The sequence below is a fragment of the Lethenteron reissneri genome, chromosome 21 (assembly GCF_015708825.2).
Source record: "Lethenteron reissneri isolate LAM-NWPU_2019-01 chromosome 21, ASM1570882v1, whole genome shotgun sequence".
Taxonomy (NCBI): domain Eukaryota; kingdom Metazoa; phylum Chordata; class Hyperoartia; order Petromyzontiformes; family Petromyzontidae; genus Lethenteron; species Lethenteron reissneri.
Genome location: NC_083799.1, coordinates 4,058,852 through 4,084,748, shown reverse-complemented (window position 1 = coordinate 4,084,748; position 25,897 = coordinate 4,058,852). Strand labels below are relative to the sequence as shown.

The 25,897-nt window shown below is 43.8% G+C and overlaps 1 protein-coding gene across 1 annotated transcript in view; it reads left to right on the top strand.

Annotated features, from left to right (window-relative positions):
• Nucleotides 1–9,266: 9,266 nt before the first annotated feature.
• LOC133345077 (ATP-dependent translocase ABCB1-like) overlaps nt 9,267–25,897 on the top strand; it is a 36,311-nt gene continuing 19,680 nt past the window's right edge. Inside the window, exons 1-10 of the mRNA XM_061555530.1 lie at nt 9,267–9,782; nt 17,809–17,947; nt 18,306–18,360; nt 18,888–19,038; nt 19,612–19,651; nt 21,591–21,782; nt 22,152–22,323; nt 23,500–23,624; nt 24,255–24,429; nt 25,103–25,216. Of these exons, the coding sequence (XP_061411514.1) occupies nt 17,817–17,947; nt 18,306–18,360; nt 18,888–19,038; nt 19,612–19,651; nt 21,591–21,782; nt 22,152–22,323; nt 23,500–23,624; nt 24,255–24,429; nt 25,103–25,216 (1,155 nt within the window). The 5' untranslated portion in view covers nt 9,267–9,782; nt 17,809–17,816. The remainder of the gene's footprint in view (nt 9,783–17,808; nt 17,948–18,305; nt 18,361–18,887; nt 19,039–19,611; nt 19,652–21,590; nt 21,783–22,151; nt 22,324–23,499; nt 23,625–24,254; nt 24,430–25,102; nt 25,217–25,897) is intronic.

The following is a 25,897-nucleotide window of genomic DNA, read 5'->3' as shown; positions in this document are numbered from 1 at the left end:
TCGCACTTTCTCATCCAACTCGTGCAACCATTGGTTGATTGGCTACTCCACGCATATGTAAGTTGAAATGCAATGGCAACCAATTACAAGGGAATGGGGTGTCGTGTTGGCACTGAGTGCTGCCCAACTCGGTGCTTGATTTTCAAAACGCAAGCCAGGTAAGGCGAGTGGGTGACCTCACATCAACCCGTTATCATCACGATTATACACACCTGGCTTGTGACATCGATAAGTAAAATAGCATTGTTTCAGGTGTTGCTGCTACCAGCAACGCTACTGGAGACCACCTCTGTGACTGCGTATATCAGGGGACGGCAACCTGCGGCTCCGGAGCCACGTGTGGCTCTATGGCTTCTGCCTTGTGGCTCTTTGGCTTCTGCTTTGTGGCTCTTTGGCTGCCCTCTTGTGGGGCAGCCATTTAAAAGAAACGTAAATCTTAAAGATAATTACATGATCTTACGTAAATAATGTCGTTATGTAATGCCTTGGTGACAAAATAGTCAAACTGTATTGTGAACTAAGGGGGACATAAACCAAATAGACAGTTTATTCCATAACTTATTTTGTTTATTAAAGTCAGAATGTGTTTGTCATCTGTTCTATACCTGTTGCTGTGTTTGTGTACAAGTGTAGTGTGTTCACAGGTGACAGAGACGGTGTCGTCGAGGCACACTATTTATTATAACCTTACACTCGGCACAGGGCAAAGCATACAACACTGAAGGAGTAATGGCCCCTTTACCCGTACTGGACTGGGATACACTCCTAGGCTATCTGCCTAACTGGTCTGCTCCCAGGTCCTCCGCTAAGGGTGCTATGGGAGGCTATCTGACCCGGCCCTGGTCAAGGCACAGGTCACGACACCCAGCCAGACAGACACGGCTCTTAGAAGAACATCGGCTCTGAGGCTCTGGGGCCGCGCCACTGGCTTGCTCTGCTCGGTCCTGAGAAGGACGGCGAGTCAGAAGAGTTCCAGGGCCTATCTGCCGGTCTTCAGTCTTCACTGGTTTTTCACTCGTTAGCTCCCCAACACTGAACCACGAGCCCTCTCGCTCCCTGCCTTTTATTTCAATTTGCCACCGAGGGGTGGGGCTGTGTGGGATCCCAGCATCCCCCCACAGCCCCCAGAGTGGTAACCGTTTGCGGACGTGGATGTGGACACCCCTGTGTGTTTGTCCGTTTCCCTCCCGTAACACCGCTACACAAGCAACTCTGCATGTGATGCCACTCTCAAAGAAAAAAACAAAACAACAAATCGCTCTTCTTCTTTGAAACGTTGGCTTACAGATACTGGCAGGAGTGCAGAGATGCGGTTTGGAGCATGCTTGTGTGGTGACTGGGAATGTCACTGTGTCACTGTTTGGTGCCGGTGTTGTATATGTTGGTTATCAAAATTTGTTATGTTGTATGCGTGCGTGGGTGAAATTATTATGTTGTATATGTGGGTTATGAATATTCAGTGAAAATAATAATAATTAAATGAAATTTGGCCAAATGTGTAATTATCCGGAAATATGTTAATTTATGTAATTACGCACATTTTAATTATGCCAATTCGAGAGGTAATCGTATTAATTATGCGAGTGGGTGTAATTATGATAATGCAAGTCGTTATGATAACCAGACCCCGCCTCGGTGATGAGGGTGGGTTATCGATCGGAATAAGGCAATTAATCGTATGCAGTTATGCAGGTGTGGTGTAAGTATGCAAGATTAACTTAGATTAACTCGGCATCGTTGTCTAGGTTCGTCTCATTCTCGCTTTAACATTCCCAGAGTGTGTATTCGTGGTTATATTTTAGGTCCCCGGTTCACCCCGTTATCGCTTTAACATTTACTGAGTATGTGTTAGTGTGTTTATTAAGGTCACCAAGTTCAGATCTCAACGCAGAAGCAGATCTTATGCATAGATTTCAGGAAAGAATCACACAACCACTTCTGTATTGATCAATTTATTACTAATTCAACCTTAACTATGATATAGTATGCGAACTCTCAATCCCGGAACGTCAACACGGCATCAATACAGTATCATCAACGATTGTCTGATTTCACTTTGACAACGGCACATGGATCCCGCATAACGCGATGGTTGTTAGTGAGAGAGAGAGTCGTTAAAATATGCAAATACTATGCTAAGAAAACCTTAACGTTAATGAATGATTATACTCAATTTTGTTCACGCAGTACCGCACTCCTTATTGATCATACGCAACCCTTATCACGTTGTTAGCACCTTGGGTCACGGGACAGTTGAATATTCTGTAGAGGATGCGAGTACGTGCGGCGATTATGACTGAAAGATACTTGAAAGATTATACGGCGATAAAAAAACACAATCAAAAACAGTTATTATTCTTAAAGGCACCAATCTCAACAGATACATCGGCAGGTTATCTGACAACAGAACGGCTCGGAGTAAGGGCCTGCGACGGTGCTCCTTTTCCGAAGATCGTTATCTTATACCAAGTTTACTAATTGGGGACCAGATCACCTGATAAGGATCCGGTGGGCCACCACTCCCCACGTGAGCGTGGCTCGGCGGAAGGAGGTGCCAAAAATCAGTTCGTATTGATGGATCTGTTGGGAATTTATGCGATTAAGAGTACAGCCCACTAAATATTAAAGATAAAAATTACGAATACTTTTATAAACGACGGATGGCCATCACTCGGTCTCGTTGTGATGCCTTCCCAGCCACGGATGGCTTATGGGTTCGAGTGTGTTTGAGTGGTAAGAGTTGTCTTGAATAGTCAGTGTTCGGAGTCGATTCTTTATGTCAAACAGACGCCTGGTGGTCGTGTGATGAGGGGGCGGTGCGCGTCATACGTATCAGTCGCTCCCCTGTCACCGTGGTGAACTGGTTCGGATGGCTGTTGATACGCTGTCGCAGTTCGGAACCCGGTCGGTAGGTGGCGCCCACAACCCGCTCGCAGCGCGCAGTGCTGGGTCGTCGCCGAACCGCGATGCTCACCACTCCGGCGGCAGCAGAGACCTCCGACTCGGCAGAGGTTGACGAGCTGAAGATGAGTCGAGCCGACCCGCTGGTCGCAGCTCGCTCCTGAGTCGACCCGCTGGTCGCACCCCCCACGTGAGCCGACCCGCTGGTCGCACTCCTGAGTCGACCCTCTGGTCGCACTCCTGAGTCGACCCTCTGGTCGCACTCGTTCCTGAGCCAACCCACTGGTCGCACTAATTCCCAATGCTCAGGATCCTTTCCTTTATGCCGAAAAATCCCCCTGGATCCCGCCCACAAGGCGGGGCTTCTTTTCGATTTTTGCTGTGTCAGGATCTGTCCGTACGTCCGTATGTCCTTGTGTGCATCACTCACGGTATTCCGTTGTCCCACTCCCTCCATAAAACCCACGAGCAAACAATCAGGTGTTACAAATTGCCTCGAGGTCGTCTCTCTGTCTGGGTGCAATATTATCTCTTGTCTGGCCTTCTTCATGAACCCAAAACACAGACGTTACAAATCGTCTCATAGGCGTCTTTGTTCGTGTTGCACCACCTGGAGGGAGGGGCAACACTCTCTCCGACCCGGCGCACAAAGAAATGGTTAAGAAGTTTTAAGTTAACATTTGTCCCTTACTATTTCACAGTTATGATTCTGTATGTAACCTAAGGTCTGTCGTTTCCCATCGTGGTGCTTGACTCAAGTGGAGGTGTTTCCCCGAGCGTATACACACTCCTATCCCGCGCGGCGGAGATACAAAGACGGCCGGGATCTCCCTTTCTCTCCGACCCTGGGTTTAACATCGTTTTTTTATTATGTATTTATATTCGACCTGGTGGTGATTCATCCCGTTATCCTGGCTTTTCATAAGTTTTACTTTTGTCTTTTCATGCATATGCTTCGGGTCGAGTTGTATAGAAAGCATTAAAGTATGGAAATAACATTTCATATTGACTTAATGATGGTGATGGTTCAGTAGGCGTACTTGTGACCTGGTTTAATTGGAGTGGGTGTGAATATCAAACTTTAGCCTATCCTGTTGTTAAATTCCGACTTTAACGTTACTTTAATAGCAATACAGAATAATTGAGCTTTTTGTCTTAACTAGGCGAACGCGAACTTCTGGTGACCCCCGCAGCCTTGTTGTTCAGCTGGGTCTGCATCCTTGAGAGATATACAACCCTCTTATTCTCGTCTCACCGTGTATCACCTTCTGCTCTGGGAGTGTTATTCTTAATTTCAGGTCCAGGGCCCCCTCACGTTCAGACGTGCAGGGTTGTTTAAATCAGCTCCCTCCCCTGTGCACACAGCCTTGAGCTGACCCACTTAATTTAATTTCTTGGCCTTCTTGGGTTTATCTTTGCTCCCTCAGCTGCAGGAGGACAAGGCGTACTTCTACCTCCCCCCCTGTGTGCACGTGTTCCAACTAGCTCGGAATCCCTAAACACACAATCAGTGATGATTCCTGGCTTTCTGTGGTTGTGATTTAGACAAAGGCGCCTCTGTTTTCTTCCATTGCCTTTGAGTCGACACTGCCCTATTATTTGCCCATGTGCTGAGGTCATAGAATTCGTTTTGACTTCAGTAATATTAACATTCAGTATTGGATTAGCAAATGGGCAATGGTTCATTGATGTAGCTCGCAGCCTGGTCTCCAATTTGAGCGAGCGCGAGGATCGATACTTTAGCCTACTCTGTTGTTGAATTTCGAATTTTGACGTTACTTTAAAACCATGCAGGATGGTTGGGCTTTTTGCCTTAACTATGTCTGGCTGACACTCCCACTGTCTCTGCCGCCTGCACGGGTGACATGTGCCCGTTCATCAGGCCTTATCTTTCCTTGAAGCAAGGTTGCAAATTCTGCCATCCTAGCCCTCCTCCAGTTCATCACTTAACAACACCTGGTGTTTTGCAGTTTGCTGCGCTTTGGTGTGTTTAAAAAAAACAAGTAAAAAGATAATATATAAAAATCATCAAATATTATTAATCTCAATTTTGGAGGAAGGGTTAGTATACAACACCGGGCCTGCGAGGCCACAGCGGGATGTATACTGTTGTGTGTACACCCCGGACACGGGGTGTAGTACCAGCCCTAGTGGGGGCTTTGGTGAGCGCTGGTTAAGCGTGGTGGCACCACGCATAGCGTGCGGTGTGGGCTCCAGTTGAGAGAGCAAGAGAGTGTCAGCCAGCTAGGGTTATGTTGGGGGCATGATACTCTGGCTGACCTGGGGACATATGACCGGATGATACTGGAGGGGGGGCACCGATGGAGGGGGCCAATGGGTGGTCACATGGTCTGGGAAGAACTCCCGAGAGCCTTTGGGCAAGGGCGAGAAGTGGAAATCTTGGGGAAAGGTCACAGAGGGGGCCTATCGGGAAGCCTCGGGAACCCACTCGTGGGTTCCCGAGAGGGAGAGTATAAGAAGGGGCTCTTGTGGGGGACCTCGGGGCTGTTGCTGGAAGTGGGATCTCCGTCATGCTGTTCAAGATAGTCGTTACCATCTCGTCGCCATCGCTCTGTCATTCGTCGCCATCGTCGCTGCTGTCTTCACTCAATATTGCGCTGCTAGATGGTTGTTGGCTGTCTCCGTCAGCACCGTCAGTGTTAGACGGTTAGAGTTGTGTTTAGGCTAGCGACTGTAAAGTGTGCACCCACGTAGGGTATGTATTATTCCGATGGTGTTTGTTAATTAAAGGAAGTGTCTCCAAGTCTTACTGTCTCCGAATTAGTCACTACACTTGTATTAAACCAATGGTTTCATAAATAAATACATCACTGACAGAAGGCCATGTGGCTGATGTTACGTGTAAAACATTTTTTTTGTGATTGTAGTGTGGTGTTGTCTGCGTATTTATGGGGTGACCATAGGTGGGTGAAGGCTAAACTTTACACTCCCGAAATGTTGCAACACGGTGCAATAAAGGAATGAGTCAGTGCTTAGGCACGTTACTGTTATCATCGCGAGAGTTGTATTTTAAATGAGACATTATTACTGCTCTCTCCAGCTAATTAAGGTTAACAAAATTAAGCATTAATTAGGTTATTACAGTGTCAATGAACAGTGACATGTTAATACATTTATAAAGTAAAGCCGTGGTTGTGGCTCATGCCCAGCCGGCTGGTCGGCCGCCGGGTCCTGTGGCGCCTCCTCCAGTAGTAGAACGAGTGCGAGAGGGGATCTTGGCGCCGGCAGGCCCCCCATAGGGAGCCGGCGCAATACCTCCTGGAGCGCCCTCTCCACGCGGACAATGCGGTCCTGCATGGGGTCCGGGCCCCCTGCTGCTGCTGCTCCCGCGAGAAGGCTCTCTTGTTGCCCTGGCCCTGGGGGGATCCCCGGGGGGGGGGGGGGGGGGTCCCGGCCCCTGCTTCCTCTTCCATTGGCTCTTTTCCACGGAGGTTGTAGCCATTGTCGGAACCACCGCTGCCACCCGATGTAAGGTAGAGCCGACACGAGGTTGCAGAGGTTTCGTCCTTCATTTCTTCCCGCAGTCCAAACTTGTTCCCAGCCTTCTCCGTCCGTTCCCCGCCAGCTCTCCCCCTTGCCCCCCTCCTTTACTTAAGACATGCTATACGGTGATAATAAAAACGAGACCGTCATATATTCACAATTTTCATCCCATTTTTGGTATCAGATAACCGTAAGCCGCATGCCATTTTTAAATCCTACGGTAATTGGCTACATTCGCCCTAACTTAATTTAATCCTGATCTTTGTAGCTCGTGTTGTCGTTGCTTAATGTTTACAATACAGTGCTTGAAAATGTTAATGAACATATTGGAATACTGCACACACTGTATATGAAGTCAGCAGTTATCAATGCGCAAGTAAAAGTACATTGCTTGTACTACAACACAAATGCAGTTTCTTTGTTAAAACATGGTGTTGAGGCTTATCGTTAGATGTCGTAAGAGCATTATTGTGTAAGATGTCAAGGTTCGGTGTTTTGGAGTGATGCAATGTTCAAGCAAAAAACATGGATATGAGCCCTTACTTGACATCTTGTCAATTATTAAACTGAGCTGGACATGTTGGTCACCAACAATTGTGTATGTGTGAAGGAAGGTGATGAATGTGATTATTAGCGAACTCCACTTTGATCTCAACAACCTGACACAAAATACTCATCCAGTCCCTTATACTGTATAATTCAATACAAAGGCAGACCGTATACTCCTTCAACGCTCATACTGTACTGGAATACAGGGTGACCCAAAAAAACGGGCCCCAACTCTAATAGGCCCCGTGTGCACGGGGCCCGTTTTTTTTGGGTCACCCTGTATTCCATCCCAAAAGGCCGTGTGGCTGATGGGATTTGTCCAGTAAAATATACTTGAGTTTGTTTTGATGTGGATGGACAGATATAGAGGTGAATTGTCTGTTTATTTGTTTTCAAAGATCTGAGTTATATTCCTGGCCACGTTACATAATTGGGGGTATTGAGTCTCAGTGCCTTTGTGTGTGGTGCAGTGGTTCTTACACTGAGCTATGAACCTGTTGACCTGGGTTCGATTCCAAACCATTAACAACAGTGGCAAGCGGTTTCAAACCATGTCCTGTTTAGCTTGTTGCACTACCCCCGCACTTCCGATTTGCACGGTACATATCCTAAGGTCGACTTGGTCTTAAATTAGTATCTAGTGCCAAAAGATGTACTAAAAAGATTAAGGTCGCTATAATTGTTACTGACTACACTAATCTCTCATGCACCTAATAAAGTGCTCACTAACAGTTCTTGCTCTTACGTTCTGCAAGGCTGCAATGTGTTTGTCGTTGGTACAATGTATTTATGTATTATATCGAAGTATTTCCACGTAATATATGTTGACACATATTCAAAACCGGTGAAAGTACATTAACATTTTAGCAAACAGTACTTCTTGATGATATGAGGTTCTTCAAGGCTGACCTGAACGTTTCCTTTACGTGTTGTAACGTATTCACGTCAGTAGTACAACTATGTAAGAAACGCATCTAACCACAATTGTATTCATAACCACAATTGTACCATAAAGTCAACATGATTTATGGAAGTTGACTAGCATTGATTCAAGAAAGCCTGAGTGTTCTGATAAGACAGGTGGTGTTGAAGCCGGTCCAGTGTTTGCTGATTCTGAATCAATACTATTTAAATGTTAGTCCCAGAAGGCTGTTGGGCCGATGGGTTGTGTAATAAATAATCTTAGATTGTATGTGGAGTGACAGATATATAAAGAAGGCAGATTGTCTGCTTCTAATCTATGTGTTATATTCTCCATAACGATGCCCATGATTATGTTGTGATGTGGTGAGAACGGCCTATGATGATTGATTACACATTCACTCGTGGATTCACCAAAGCTGATGGTGGCGACGTGTGTTTTTTGGGAGAGGTTGTTTTGGTGGGTAGCTTGATTTGGCCAGGAGCACAGTGGTACGGATAATCTTTTATGGACAAAACTGAAATTTCGCAGGCACGACCTAGTTACAATAATAGTGCTACAGTCACCGAAGCCTATGAATTTAGTCATTTTACATTTGCTGTTTGGAGTTGAGATAAAGATGACAGCGCGCATGCAGTGCTCGTGGACATGAAAAGGTGGTAAACATTTCAAAACTTTCATTAATAACAGGTCTACCTAAAATTCGAACTTCTTGCACAAGTCCTGCTTTAGAGTCATATTTAATCATTATGACACCATTAGCTAAAGCGTAGTTGAATTGTGTATACGTATAACTTAACTCATACACTAGTATTGTTGCTGAAATAAATGTATTCATTGGTATAGTCAAACCTCGTTTTTACTAATGTATTAGTAATCTCCCAATCCTAAATTATTATATAATAAATCAAAGACTGCAAATACATGTCTAATAATGATAAAAAATTGATAAATCATACCCTCCAAATACATTTAACTTTATCTTAAGTAACATTTACTACTGTACAAGGGATTGGGACATTGATTGCAGAGACGGAGCGATGAAATTTTCTTCTGTGCAGGCCCTTTGGTGATTGCATCGCAGGATCGTTAGGGACGGCAACGGATTTGAGAGGCAATCACCCAGCAGTGAGATTGACTATGGCTGGCGATAATGAAATGTGTAGAAAGAGGCCAGGATTACACGTGTCATAAAAAGCCAGGAAACTTCGTCAGGGGTAAGGTATGAGCTGTCAATTTGTCACGTGACCGCGACAGCCTGGCGTATACCTCTCAGTCTTGGAGGTTATCAAGTCCGCCTGTGTCTTTAAAAGACAAAGGCAACCGGCCGTGGTGCTGGCCACCCTCCACCATTTAGTGTGCCATACCGGCCTTTATAGGTGTTCGCTAATCGCACTTGCCCTCCAGTCCGTGGAATGATATAGGGGGAATCTCTGTATATTTGTTTCCGTGTGTGTATATACACACACGCGTGTTGTAGAAGCAGCAACAGCATCCACCACCAACGCCAGCTCGCATAACCAAATTTGGCCAGAAGAGAGAAAGACGCGCGCCAAAGAAAGGGATTGGTGTGATTCTCTCGGAGCTTGGTGGTGGTGGTAGCGTCCAAGTATCTAGCGACCTTTGCTGCCGACGAGGCAGGGATGCGGGTTAATGGTTAACGCGGGATAGGTGTTTCTTTTAAAAGCTGCTCGCCCGCGTCCCCACACCGCCAGACAGAGTAGCGACACCGCCGCCGACAGAGGCGAAAAATCGGACGCCCAAGAAAGACTCCGTCCGAGCCATCTATCCAACAACATCTTAGCGTTCGGTCGACTACTGCTGTAGTAGTTGGTGGTGAGTGACGAGGGAAGGGCGAGTCGAGGAGGAGGCAAGCAAGCAGCGGGCGTCTCCGCAAGTGATCTGGGTGAGTGGCACCACGACCGTGCGTGACCCTCAGACAACGCGGGTGCGCAATTAACACTCAACTTGCACGACAACGCGGGCAGTGAACAGAGTTCGAACTCCGTGTCACTTGACCGCAGTAACTTTGGTTGGGGGAGGGGTGGCGGTGGGCTTTTGGTTGGTAGTGATGTGTGCGCGTATAAGAACGAACGAAACATTAGGAGCTATACACGCGCTCGAATCCTGTCGGGATATTTCGGTTTAAGGTTTTTACATGCTTAAATTGCGATCGAAGTGGAATTTATATTTTTAAAAATATATATACTGTATATACATTTTTTTAAGATTGAGGAATCGTATCAGTCACGTAGACAGATTTCTTTTTTTACAAAGTGAATAAAAATACAAATAATAAACACTAATGTAGACTGTAGCCTGGTTCTTAATCGGAGTGAGTGTACTGGCAGTCTAATTTAGACTGGAGCCTGGTTATTACGTTTGGTGAGTGTACTGGCAGTCTATAATGTAGACTGTAGCCTGGTTCTTAACCTGAGTGAGCATACTGGCAGTCTATAATGTAGCCTTATTCTTGGTTCTTTCAGTAATTTAAATAAACTAAAAATAAAAATATATTAATAAAACAAAAACCACGACGTTTCGATCGCAACACAAGCGGTCGTCATCAGGTAAAGGGGAGTTAGCCTCTAAAGGCAAACTGTTTATACAGGTTTAGAGATGGTCGGCAGCATGGGCAGGGCAGCTAATGTTACTCTTTGGTTTTTTCGGTCAAGTCACGTAGGTAGAAAAAATAATTGATCATGACATTTCATGATCAATTGACACAAGCGACCGTCTTCAGGTGAGAGAGAGAAAGCTACTGAAACAAGGTTTTATGTAGGCTTGAGATGGATGCAGCCTCAGGGTAAGAGGGCTGGTCTAGAGATGGTCTGCCTGAGGCTGTGGCTATTGTATTGTGAGAGATTAGCATATCAATGCACGAGCTTGGTATGCCAAAGCATCGGTGACATGCCTAGTATGAGAGTGCAATCCAAAGGACATGTGAGCATGAAAGTGCAATCCAAAGGACATGTGAGCATGAGAGTGAAACATCACAGTCAGTTAAGACTTTACCTGGTTAATAACGTCTTTCCAATGATTGCTCAGTTTGTACCCATCTCAGTTGAAGATGTGTCCGTGTTTATATATCTGGATGGCTTCATGAACAAATCTCTGATGATAGCCGGTGGGTTTGCAGAGTACCTTCGTCTTGGAAAAATCAATTTCGTGTGAGCCCGCAGCGTTAAAACAATGATCAGCAACGGCAGAGGTATTGGTTCTACCATGTTTCAGATCTGCTTTGTGTTCACGAATGTAGTCCGAGACATGTAATGATAATGTAAGAGAAAGCAACGCCAATGCAGTGGGTCTATGCCAATCAAAGGGCTGCCAGGCAATCATTGCACCTCGCTCCACATACCCACACTGCTGACAGTGGAGGTTGACAAGAAAGCACAAATCAAGTCATGACCCAAAGTGGTTGATGACATATTTCCAATGATTGCTGAGTTTATAACCATCCTTTCGGTTGAAATTGTGTCTGTGTCTGTTTATATGGATGGCTTCATGAACAAATCTTTGTTGATAGCCAGTAGGTGTGGAAAGTACCATCGTTTTAGAGACATCAATCAAGAAGAAACCAGATCCACAGATTTAATAGTTAGACGTTGACAAAGTTGTTATTAATCTGAGTAATAGCCCAATGGTCTAAAGTCGGTTTTGGCTAAAGGGTTGAACTTCGCAGTCACCCCCAAACACATACCAGTGGATGATAATATTGCCCAGGTCAATGTAGCTCTTTAGATGTGACAAGATCTGAAATCGCTGCAACCCTCAAAAGCGCTCAGATACCAGTCAGCAACATCAGTAAGGATGAGCGTTTTAAGTTAGCTCAATTGAAAAAGAGGGATGATATTTCCAGGCTAACAGCTACCGTATGCGAATAGGTAGCTGTTAGTGATATAGGGAATTCCTGTGTCCCACCTGCGCTCGATAATGGTTCAATTGAACTCCAGTTTGTATTTTACCTAGTCAGAAGTCTGTATATCAATGTCGACACATGACAATTCACATATCCAGTCACGTGCTGCTCTTGACAACCTCATGCTGCCTTCTTACCTTCAAGAGAATAAACATGTTGCGGATATTGAAGTGCACGTGTGTGGACATATTTGTCTATATGTGGGCAGTGGTAGTATGATGGTTAGCGCACTGCGACCCGAGTTCGATTCCCACTCAGGGCCAAAACCAGTGACGATTATCTGAATCGGTCCTGGGCCTCCCCTAGGTCGACTCAGTCTAAAATTAGTACCTGATGCGGTGTGTACACATCGCCACAGGGGAGGCAAAGGCGTCCCGGCGTTGTGCTGGCCACCCACCATTCTCGTGTGCCGTCCTGACCTTCATAGGTGCTCAGAACTTTCCCCAACAGTCTGTTAATGCGAAACTGAGGATCTTTGTATTTGTCTACATTGATCATTACAAAACTGCATGACATCAACGAACTTGGCTGCATTGATGTTGGTTCACTACAGTGGTAGGTGCAGGCACCTTAACTGTTGTACTTTGGAACATATGTTCTAACGCAGTGATTCTCAACTAGGAGAGGTATGACAGGTTTTCAAGAACTACATGACCTTTTAAAAAAAAAATTCGATGGAAAAGTTCCATAGAAATTGGAGTAGAAATTGGCCTTATAGTGGAAAGCTATAAATGTACTGAGTTGTCAGGCGCGGAGTCTGCAGTTGTGTTGGAGTTGCTGAGGACCATCTTTGTGGGTGACTTCAACTCATGGGTACATCTCATGGGCAACGGCCAGGCTTCAGAACTTTTGGACTCCATGTGATCAATGGGGTTCTCCCAGTATGTTGCGGGTAGCCCACATGAACATTCTTATCTTCTCCCCCCGATTTTTACAGCAGGGTATGGCATTCAGATACATGAAATGGACATTATCTGCATAGTCTCGCCATGTCATAGTACAGTACATACTGACTGTAATCAGAGGACTCTCAGATATAGAGTGGTGGGTCATTTAACATTTATATCTGTCCACATATTTCAAATGAACCTTCTTTGTGGTTCCTAGACACTCTCAAGAGCCAGTACTCCATCCCCACCTCCCTTGATAACGATGAAAGAGCATTTCTGGAGGATATTCAAGATTGTTCATGGTCGGTTAAAGAAACAAAGTAATTCTCCAAAGATAATATATCTTCTTCATGTGGAGATTAATCTTTCTAAAGAACCATCGAGTAAAATTATCCCAGATGGTGGACAGCTTGATTCGTCTGGTCTGCATAACCTGTCAATCAGAATCATTACTTGAGTGCTGTGACCTGATCAGAGCAGGTATTATTCCATAGTTAAAACCAGTCCTTTTGCCCCTTGACACCATAGCATATCTTGTCGTAGAGAATCCATACTTATTTCTCCCTTAAGGAGTTGCTGCTGAGCTTGAGAACCATGGCCTGTAGTGAGGTCCTGCATGCTTCTATGTTGGTAAAATAATGAGGGCAGGTATCATGTCAATTGTTTTGTATTATCCACACATCCCCTGTGAGAGGGCAATGTGTTACCGGGTGTTCAAAAGCCATGAAACCTTTGCTCAATAAACTAAGGTTAGCGAATCATGCAATAGAACATTATTGCCCAATGGTGATCCTCCCCTTCTTGGTGAAGGTAACTGAGAAGACAGTGACTCGGCAATTTTAACGTTGCTTCGAAGGTTGCTGCTCTTTTCATATCTCTCAGTCGGGTTTCAGTCCTTTTCATACATTTTCTCCAGGTGATGGACAAGGGTGAGCTGCGCAGGGTAGTGATCCTAAACTTCTGAACTGCTTCTGACACCATTGGTCACTGGATACAGATGGCCTAAAGAACCTTGCGGGAAGAGGGGAAACTATCTTACAATGGATTTCCTAATTTCTCCAAGGCACAGAGCAAAACATTGGTTTTGGTTGCCTACTCATATGCTTGTGTAGTGCTGTAACGGGTGCAGGGTTTGCAAACACCAGTTGCATTGTGTATGAGGTTGCAGACAGTGAGGTCAGCTAAGGATACGCAGGTGCAGGCGGGTGGCCTGGGTGACAGCAGACAGAGAGGCGCCAGCAATTAGGGACAGAGGCAGTGATTGGCTGTCTGCAAATGCAAACGCGGAGTAGGCGCCACAGATGCGAGAGATAGTGCCGATGAGGGGGAGAACACGTGCGAGAGGCATGGGGAGGACACCGGCTTAATGAGGGCCATCTGGGGGCACTTCCTGAGGAGGGAGATAAAAGAGGAACGTGTGTCTAGCAGTAGAGAAGCTAGCATAGTAAGTATATAGCAAGCGAGCGGAATCCTAAATGTGGGTGTGATAAGGCTATCAGTAGAGGAGCTAGCGGAGTGTATAGTGAGAGGCTGGCAGTGGAGAAGCTGGCAGAGGGCAACGTCGTAGCAGGCTGGCGGAGCGAGAGAGAGCGAGCGGAGCATAGCAGACGAGCAGTAAAAGAGGAGTTGCGACGGAGACGCGTGGTGTTGAACGCGAGGAGTTCTGTACGAATAAAGTGACACAGGAGAAAATAAAACGTTGTCCGTGTGAAATAACACCACTACACTTGTACTCCCACACCATTTAGTGTGGCTCAGGGCTGTGTACTGTCACTGCTCTGGTTCAACGTATAAAGCAGGCCACTTGGAGATAATACTGTCCGTACACTGGTGATACACAGATATGTGTCTCGTTCACCTTTTTCCAGGGGGTGCGTTCTCTGTCTTATTTTGACTGAGGTCACTACCTGGATGGCCACTAATTATGTGGGTTTGAACCCTGACAAGACAGAGGGGATAGGTGTGGGTTTGGAGAGGAAGTTGTAAGTTTGGCAAGGCCGAGTTGAAGCTCCAGTTATTAGTGGGGTTAGGCCAGCCCATATCAACTTTGTAATCTCGGAGAGATTTTTGATCAGTCCATGTCCATGGAAACCCGGGTCAATGTGATGGTCAGAAATGGATTCTTCCAGCTCCGATTACTCCAGATCTTGAAAACTTAATCCATGCCTTCATGCCGAGTAGCCTGGACTACAAAAACGCGATTTACCTAACAGCTACCACTGTGCCTGCTCCGGATGCTGCAGGTGCTGCAGAACGTGGTGGCACGTTTGCTCAAGTGCATGGGACTCTGAAAGTATATTATGGCCACTCTCCGTGCATGGCACTGGCTTTAATTTAAGTTGCCGATACAATCCAAAGTGATCACTATGGCATATTGCACAATGTGGACCCTATGTAGTTGCGTAAGCATGTCTGTAAACCTGCCCTAGACAGGAGTTTATTATTTAACTGCTATGGCGTGCCTATACCTTCCGAGGTTCACCGAACTCATGGTCGGAGGACATGAGCTTTTTCCATTGCTGCAGTCTTTGCCTGCCTCAGGAGGTGTGGCTCACACCGAACTTACGGCGATCTTTTTCCTTTTTGTCAAGCCTTTCCCTTCTGTCCAAGTTTTCCACTCCTGTTGTTTTTGCAGGTCCCCAACATGTCAGGGGTCCTAATTTTTTTAATTAATATTTTGTAAAGTGTGTTGTAGCCCTCATATACATTTATAGACATCAAACGCACTCCCTGTTGTGCAACCCACCTCCTACCCCTGCCCCCCACTGACTCTGAACAGCTCCCACAATTGTCATATCAATAGTAGTGACCAGTTGGATTTCCTCTCAGTCATAAACTCTATAACTGAGAAAAATAACTTTTCAAGGGGGGCATATTTATAGACATCAAATGCACTCCCTGTGGTGCAACCGAACCCCTCCCGTAACCCCCCACTGACTGACAATCTTCCAAAATTGTCGTAATAGTGGTGACCAGTGTTATAACGCTATGAGAACTGTGAGAAGGGACTTTTCAATGTTATTTTTCAAAGGAGGGTGGGGGGTTGCATATCATGTTTAATTTATTCATGATATACTTACAAAAAAATCTGCAGATTACCTGCTGGATCTCCTCTCTGTTTCAAAGAACAAATTTGACCTAAGGTCTTCGCTCATTTACCAGCTTCACATTCCCTATTGCCGTACAAATACTGGAAGAAGGGCCTTTGCTATTGATGCCCCCAGGTCTGGAATGTTATTGCCAATAAACTACAACTTGAATCACTACCTATGAGATCTTCACTCAAAACTGCTCTAGAGAAGTTGTACATTTCTAGCTGCCACTGCAATTTAGTGGCCTAAAATACAATGTCTCGCTCCGGATGATCGCTGCAAAGTATAATATGTGTTTTGATTTAGGGTGCTGATCTCAAAGGTGCATTGAAAAATGTTGATACTCCGACTGATGCTCCTTCTGTTGTGGAGTGACTCACCTGTGAGAAAAGAGGTGACAGTTTTTTCTAAATATTGTCCTGTTATTCGATGAGTTGGACAACACGACTAGTCCAGCTCTGATAAAATGTTTGCTTTATCAGTCTTATCCACAATCACAGTATTCATATTTCAAAAAAAATTTAAGGGTTGACCACATATGCAAAATGGTCTGGATATGGAATATGAAGTTTTAATCACATATTCACCAACGGATGTGCAGTATACGCATAGGAATCATCGCAAAGGCGATTATAATATCTTGGTCCATCTCCCATTTTCAATGGCAACCGCTATCATGGTTTCTTGTGCAATACAATGGATATTAACCCACAAAACTCTACTGTATTGCTTTGTAATATTATGACAGCCAGCAGTCACGTGTTTAGGTGCTACATTATCCTATATTCAAGTTATCACTTAACCCAAACTGGTATTAAAATTCTGAGCACTCCTAACCCGAGTTCAAGATTTCACAATTACTACCTATGTGTCTCACGGATGTTCGGTTCAGTGTTAAGAGCACAGGGCTTTTATCTTTGGGCATTTAAAGCAACAGCCACATAGAGTTTGACTGGCCCTCAGAGAGGGATGTATTCAGGTAGACATCATAACCAAATGCTCATTGTGCCTTTCCTTGTGATTGTATCTATGACAAACTCTTGAATCTCGAGTTCGCTTTTAAATGCATCCAGCGACCTAGATCTAACTCATCCCATAACTATGATGAGTCCATCAATCTCCGTCAAACTCTCTCGGGCATTCTGTCCGAGTTGTAGCCCTGTAACATAGACCAGCCATTTAAGTTGTTCTGCTATAAATCTAAAATTATACTCTCCAGATTTCATCACCATGTCTGCCCTATATTAGAAAAATATATAATGAGCTAACATTTTAGATAATCGCCCATCTTCAGAGCAGAGAAAGAGGGCAGAAATATTGACTGATTTAGCAGTTGGAGGTCACACTTTACACAGCAGTGCCCTTAAAAAACTGGAAGATGTAAAGAACAGTAACAAGTTTTGAATTTGACTATGAATAGGTTTTCATTACGAGACTTTGAGCAGCAAACCCTTAAAAAGTAAAAATAAATTATTTGTATGAATCGATTTAAAGGAAAATAAATCTAAAAATGTAAATTAACTGCATCAAGGAAAGGCGTAACATTGGTGGCTTCACTACCACTCAGCAATTTTAGCAGCTGTCCCAGTAATATGTGTATGGTATGTACACATAATATATAATGCGTGTCATGGACCTGTATCCAGTATATCAAGTCTGCTTTGGAGGATCATGCACCATATATGTATGATGTATCCATAATAATCACCGGTTAATCAAATATCTACATGAGTTATTTCACGGTGTATTATAAACAATGAAGTGCAGAAACGGAATCCTGTGCAAACAAAACAATGCTCAAATTAGCAATATGCATGAGAGTATTCAACACAATTAGCTTGTGAATCCGACACCGGCAGCAGGCAGATGATAAAAAAAAAATTCCACAGGATGTGCTGCCTAGCAGCACGGCAATGACGTGTGAGGTGCGAAACTGCAACAGGAAGATGGCAGGCGAGGAAGGTAGCCGGTATGGGGTCCGTGTGGATAACCATGCCGGTATCTGGACACCTCTTTTGTTCCACGCAGGTAAAAACATGGGCAAGAAGAAGGCTGTGGTTGACGTGGGAGCTGTTGAGAATGGAGACGCCGCAGCTAAGAATGTTGATCCTCTTTATGAAAATATAACGGATGGCGGTGTTGACACCGAGCAAGACGCCAAGCATGGGTGAGTAACGGACACTCAATCACTCGCTCATACATCTTGCTTGACACTTGTGTTATACAGATATTTCCCACGCTCTTTGAAACATATATGAATAATAATTTACAGTCCTTTGTCAATTCACTGCTGAATGAATGCCTCCTCATGCCTTATATGTCATGGGGCATATACATTTGTATGAAAGGTTTTATCCTTCCAGGTTACATAATTAATTTACACGTGTTTTTTATTGAGAACAATGTTTGCAAATGTTCGTGGTGTTTAAGTAAGGTTTCAACTAAAAACATGTAAAGTTCCCATGACCATCGCAGAGTGTTGTCCATTGAATCTCAAAAAACTAAAATGTGCGTGGTATTTTCAGCAAAAAGAAAAAAGAACCCAAAGTGAAAACCAATATGGTTGGGCTCTTCAGACTGGTATGTTACCCTAAACATGGGTTAAATCATTTACTTCATAAACATATTCCATTGTTATTCATTACATAAACACAATACATAGAATATCATGATCACCATTATCAGCCAAGATTAATCCACTGCTGGATGAAGGCCTCCCCAAGCTAACACCACGATCCTGCGATGTATTAATCCACCCTGGCTTGAAATGGAATCTACAGGTTTTTGATACAATCTTTGCTTGACAGTTTTTTTGTGCCATTATTCCCGAAAGCGATAAATAAGTGCCACTGTGTCAAAACCAAACACTGGTTGTCCACGAGGTATTCTGATCCCTGTCATACTTATATAGAATGTGTGTAAGTAGCTCAGAACTGCCACTGGATATTAGTAGCTCTGTTCAACACTGGTTGACCATGGAGACTACATTATTATGATATGTAATTGCTTGTTATGTTAAAGTTGGGATACTGGCATTAACAGTTTGTTTTACAATATCAACACCTGAGGTATAAAACATTTTTGGAATATTTTCCTTGTATCTGTAGTTCCGTTTTGCAAGTGGGCTGGACAAGTTGATGATGGTGGTTGGACTAATCTTTGCAATTGCAAACGGAGCTGCCCTCCCAGTAATGATCATCCTCTTTGGAGAAATGACAGACACCTTTGTCAATGATGCTCAGAACAACACGGAGACAAGTAAGATGGTTTTGAATTCTGCCACTGATTTTGCCGCGAAACTATTGTAATCAGTTTAATCATACTCCGTTACCAACCATAGCATTTTACTATTTAGTGTTTGTATGGGATTTCTACAAACACATTTCTTTAAATTGGATTTTACGTTGAGAATATATTGCCTTTGCCCTACAGGCAATCACTAGCATGCGGTCATTTTGTAATCGTGACTGCCGGCTGCGTGCTATTAGCTGGAACTTGTAGTAACTCAATGAACTTGTTGTACGAGGACAGTTTGTACACTTTATTGCTCATCTTTATTGGACCTTTTTTGTTGTTGAAATCCACTTGTCGTATTTTGTGTTTTATTGCGCTGACCTTTGTTCATGGCCTCCAGGTTATTTCACCATGACCTGGAGATGCATTTGAAGTTGAAGGATTAGAAATTATTTGTTGGATATCATGTTGTAGCATGTTCAGGATTTCATAAATCAAATTATGGTAATATACAACATTTGATTCAAACTAAGAATTAAAAATGATAATTTTGCTGATGCAGATTTACAGCCATGCAATGTGTTGCTCTGTTTGCAGATGGAACTGAATCAGAAAGCCTTGAGGAGCAGATGACACGGTATTGACATAGTTTCTCCGTGCAGATTGCATCCAGAAACTTGCTGTCATAAACAGTTCATGTTATCCTCTAGTTATGTTTCATTGGATTTTTAAATGAAAACAAAACGTTTAAAATGTAATTACTATATAAGTTCAATCATTTGACTTATTAAAATTAGATTGGTGCATTTAGACTCTCATTACGCACTAGATTACAAGTGTTCTATCATTAAATAATAGTACAGTTTGTCCTAACATTGGCCATCAGGGAATGTGGACTGCTAATATAATACATTAATGCGCTGGTGTTCCCCTAGCAGGTATACAGGTACTTCATTCATTTTCTGCCGTGTGTGTATATAGATTATAGCACATACATACTGTGGTCTGGATGTCAAGATTGTATGCCTTGGAGAGATATTTCATGAGCCTTACTAAGTGCTCACACAGGATAACACACCGCCAATACATTGTTCTCATCTGCATAGGGATGTATTGTATTGCTAATTAAAGTCGGCCTTCAAAGGTGCTCGATAAAAGCACTATATGGGCGATCTTTTTGTTTGTATCTTTGCTCATTTTGTTATGAGTGGACAGTCCCATGGCAAAAATATTACCATGCTGTCCCTGCAAGCCATTCCACCATGCGTGTTCTGAGTGGTGGATGTTGTGTTAAAACTCGCATGGTCACTTTGAGATGAAACTCGCGTGGTCAACTCCTACAAATAGCTTACCATGCAAGTTCCCTACAACCCAGAACATTTAAAGCCACAAGCTCTACAAAAGTGCCAGAAGACACCAGACCAATTATCCTTAAGCGGTAACTCAAATGCCTCTACTCGAACACATATTCTATATAGTACTGTATGTCAGGATAGAGTGGTGATCCAGTGGTTAGTACACTGTGCTGTGAACCCGGCAACCTGAGTTTGATTCAGAGCAATGGCTAACATCAGTGGTGAGTAACATCTAAACCCACCCTGCTCAACCTCTTTACCAACCCACACTCGCCAGCATGGTGAGGTCTGTTAAAAGAACCCCATGACTTATCTCATCAAAGTTTATATAGCGCATTTTCCAAGGCAGTTTACAGCGATTATACAATTGTGTGGTTTGAGATGAAGGTTAGGGTTATTAAAAGTGGCGGTGTAGTTATAGTGACAACAGAACAGGAGCGAGTGTTAAGGATGAGGTGTGGTAGGCCTGGTCATAGCTGGGGGGCAACGCAAAGCTGGGGAGCGGGAAAGTATTTAGGCATCGCATTGAGAAAACAAAAGGGGTTGGCCAGGGGGAGAGCCGGGTGGGGGATGAGGGTCTTCATTCAGCAGCGAATTCACAAAGGACTGTAAGTTTTAGTAATTGTCCACGGGCTTATATAAGCATAGGAAAGATGTGCGTGTGCGTATGCGTAGAGAATGAAGGTAGCACCTCAACATGGTGAAAAATTACATCACACACATTCGTTTGGATTTTTTATCCTCATCCGTAACTCACACAATATCATGACCATACCAAAAGATAGGCAAAAAGAGCTGGAAAAAAAATGAATTGAAATTTGGCCGTAAAATTCTAACGTAATTGAGGTGAAGTTCCATATTAAATGTGCTGGCGTACTGTATGTTGCGTCAGTGTTACAGTGAGTTTTTTTTCTATTTAGTTTGTTGTCCTTCCCCCGCACCTTCATTTAGCACGGTTGGCTAAGTATGGTGCGAAATAGGTTTAACATACATACATACAAAGCAAAGTACAGTACTTACTGTCGCTAAAGTTTTCCCTATGCAACTGAATATTGATCCACTACAGGTGAAGAGTAAAGGAGGATGTGGCCCCATTGACAGAAAGCAAATGAGCAATTATACAGCACAAAACTTATGCCACAGGTTTGTTTTTCTTGATAGTACTTATCACTATAAGGTGAAACCGATATTCAGGCACCCGCACCCCTGTTACTCACACAGGTACGCGTACTATTATGTGGCCATCGGCGGCGGTGCATTCCTGGCGTCATACATCCACATCTCCTTCTGGGTGCTGTCGGCATCGCGCCAGGCACGCAGGATCCGAGAGACGTTTTTCCACGCCGTGCTGCGGCAGGAGATTGGCTGGTTCGACGTCAACCAGACAGGGGAGCTGAACACGCGCCTAACTGAGTATGAGCAACCAGCTTACGCCACACCAAGATCACTGACAGCATAGTTATTCACACCAGGATCACTGACACTTTGATCACTTACGCCAAGAACACATTTTGCGCCATGATTACTCACAACACACCATAATCACTCACACTACAGCACAATCACTCACACCACACCACTATTAATCCACTCATACCACACCACTCTCACACTGCACCCAGATCACTCACACCACAAATCACCAACCCAGGATCATCCACCACATGCCAGTCACTCACACCGCACCATGATCACTCACACCGTACCACAATCTCTCACATTCTACCATGATCACGCAGCATACCACAGATTCAGGTGATGTAACAATGTGTTTCTCTACAGTGACATCAACAAGATCACAGACGGCATGGGTGACAAGGTGTCACTGCTCGCACAGTCCCTGGCCACCTTCATCTCGGGCTTCATTATTGGCTTCATCAAGGGCTGGAAGCTGACGCTCGTTATCCTGGCCATCAGCCCCGTGCTCGCGATCTCCGCAGGGTTCTGGTCAAAGGTCAGGGACAGCACTGGGCACTATGGCTTCTAAGCATTTTAAATACCCCACCGTCTGAGCTACATTGACTCTTCAGGGCTACGTTGCTCGGCTATGCTTATGTTGCCATCTGTAGCCATGCATGGCTCACTGATGAACTCTGAATAGGGCCAAGCGTATCTGTGTCCCCCATGCAGTGGGCTGTGTACATTGTCGTTGAACATTGTTAACCAACCGCTAACATCCCATGTTTTTTGTATATAATGTAGTAGGTATAGCATTATGACAATGTGAACTGAAAAGCCAGTACAAGGCTTGACAAAGACTGCAAAGGACTGGCGAATGTGGAGAGAGTTGACAGGCGAAGCTTTAGTGGTGACTTTAACAATCGTTGTGATTAAGGACAAAATAAAACTGTGGTGAAGGGATAGATGATGATGATATATTGTATATGTGTATTACAAACATCACTCAAGCAGCATTGACATAATCTAAAACAAACATCTCTGTTGCTCAGGAGCACCTTGAAAAGTGAGCCCATTTATGGTTCAAAATTGTCTTACATTCTGTTTATAGAACTACGACATGAATTGCTTTGTATTCGTAATGTGTTCTGAAGGCGAATTAACTCATGATGATGATGATGGGATACAACCATGACAAATAATTTTACAAAAGTTGCTCATTATAAGCTAGTGAGTGTAATTATCCACTGAATTCATAATCATTTTACTTAACAGGCCTAAATGCACAGACATTTTCATAGCTTTTGTTTAAGTTTTGCATTTTATTTCAAATTTCCTATTTTTTCATAGACGTTAATCAATGTGACATTGTTGACTAAAACAGTTGTAACATATATACGATGAGCCTTATGCAATAGTAATATGTATGTCCTCTTTTTATGCTGCATAATTGTTGACATGCAACAAACACAACAATGCGATCCTGCATTATCAGGGGTGAACATTCACAATTGACAAAAACTTAACACTTTCATCAATAACACTGCCCAAAAAAGGAAAAATATATCATAGGTAACGTTTGAGGCAATTACCCTTTTCCATAGCAGAGAGATGCTGCGACGAAGAGGGGCCCTTTCCCGAGGTGTTGGCATGAAACCCTGCAGTTTGTGCTGCAAGGCAGACTGTAATTGACGATTGGTTTTCATTGCTGTCTCTTTTTGACTATTGGTAGATCCTGACCTCGTTCACGAACCGTGAGCTCTTGGCGTACTCGAAGGCAGGCGCCGTGGCGGAGGAGGTCCTCTCTTCCATCCGCACCGTCATGGCATTCGGGGGTCAGGAGAAGGAGCTCAAGAGGTGATTTGTGCATCAGGGGCTGGGAGGAAATCTTTTGATGGGTGGATCAAGCACACAGTGCTCATAAACGTGACTCCACACAAGAGGGATCGGCAGATTTTGTGTGCATGTATGTTGAACTTCTTTTGCACTGTATTTAACCAACTGTGCTAATTGGAGGTGTAGATTTTATAGGAGGGAACCATGGAAATGGACCAATGTTTCAAACCTTTACACACACAGCACCTCTCTGCATTGATGCAGTACCATTGTCTGAAACTTTAGCATGCTAAATGCGATTGTGTCATAGGGCAGTGTAGATGACAACTTTTTCAGTACTGCGTAGGATTATCCCTGCTGTGTTTTCGAGTTGCTCGGTATGATGTCCTACGTTTTTCTCTTCAGGAACGGAAAGGCATGTGGATCTCAAAGTCGGACATTATGGCAAACAATGCGCAGTACAACCCAAAAACACTTCAGATATTTATTTATATTAGTGCTCTCTCACACACACAGTAACGCACATTCACAGTCCACGCATGTAACTTGAGTTCATCATAAACCATTTACGATATAGTACTGGACAGCCTCTCGCTTGTCATAACCAATATTTTCCAATTGATGTTAAGCAATTTTCTTTGTCTGCGGCAGATATGACAAGAACCTTGTGGTGGCCAGAAATATTGGGATTAAGAAGGCCATCACCACCAATCTGTCGATTGGTTTCACCATGTTCATCGTGTATGCCTCGTACTCGCTGGCATTCTGGTACGGAAGCAAACTGGTGTTGGAGGACACTTCCTACACCATAGGGAACGTCATGATTGTGAGTGTCAGCACAAGCAATTCACAAACCTGCGCACAAGACAACAGCAATCGGAATAATGCTTCTTGCAACGTTAATAGCTTTGTACACTACAGAACACATTTTACAGTGAGTTGTATATAATGACAGTATTGTTATACAGAACACATTTTACAGTGAGTTGTATATAATGACAGTATTGTTATTTATTATGGAACATTGATATAATACAATGCAACACTTGTCAGAGCATATTCGCGATGGTTGACATTCATTGTTTTTTTCAAGGGTTTCATTAAATTGTGTTTTTTTGGTTGTTTACAAAATAAGTTTCGCTTTGGCAAGAAATGTTAAATTGTTAATCTCAGTGAAAAAACATCGGTACACACAGGTAAATTATATACATTCTATCCAGATACACACAATTCTGATTGAAGTGTTACAAAAAGAAATAGGGCACGATTCCTATGTTGGAGGATGGGCTATTTCCACCTGCCAATAGCCATCCCACTCTGCAGATATAACACACGTGCCAACATGTAAACCCCAGCCCCATATTCCTTGAGAAGTTCTGTACGTGTGTTGAACTAATTTCGCACCATACATAGCCAACCATGCTAATTGGAGGTACTAAGCGTTTAGATAAGGTGCTGATTTGAGGAGGTGAGACTGAATGAGATATTTTCTGTGGCAGGTGTTTTTCGCCGTCATCATTGGAGCATTTGGAATTGGCCAAGGCGCCCCATTCCTTGAGGCCATCTCTGTCGCCAGGGGTGCTGCTTATACCATCTTTGAGATCATTGACCGGGTGAAGTGTTCAGTGGGTGCCTTGTATAGTATATATATGTGTGTGTGTATGCACAAATATATAGAAATTCATATGTTATATGTATCCATTGAATACATACATTAATTCGTCGTTGAGAAACATAGAGGTATACGTGGTTTAGAGAACATACTCTTGTTAATAAGTCAACATACTCTGGTGGAATACGTCAACTCACAGTGGCTTTTGGCTAGCCATTGAATAAAGATGTTCACTGCATAGCACGCTTTCAAATGCGCTTCTGCACCCATCTGAATCACTCTTCATCCGATATTTGGAAGCCGCTGGAGCTGTGCACCTTGAAATCTAAATTGAAAAATAATTTATTTAGAACTGCTCTTTGTGTTTAGTTTGTTGTCCTTTCCCCGCACCTCTGATTAGCACTGTTGGCTATGTACGGTGCGAAAGAAGTTAAACATACATACAACATACTCTGGCTTAATATAACTGTTAAGAAAAGTGAATGGGTTTGATCGTCAACAGTAACATTTAATGAAGGAGTGCAGTTCATGGAAAGGCCACGCAACGGCCTTCTTGTTCTCATAATTGTTGAGTGTGTAACGGGTTCCGGAGACACTTGTAGATGTAACTTCTTTATTACAATACAACACTCCAACAGTCCTGATACTCTGTTACAGCCTAGGTACACAGCCTAGCTACACA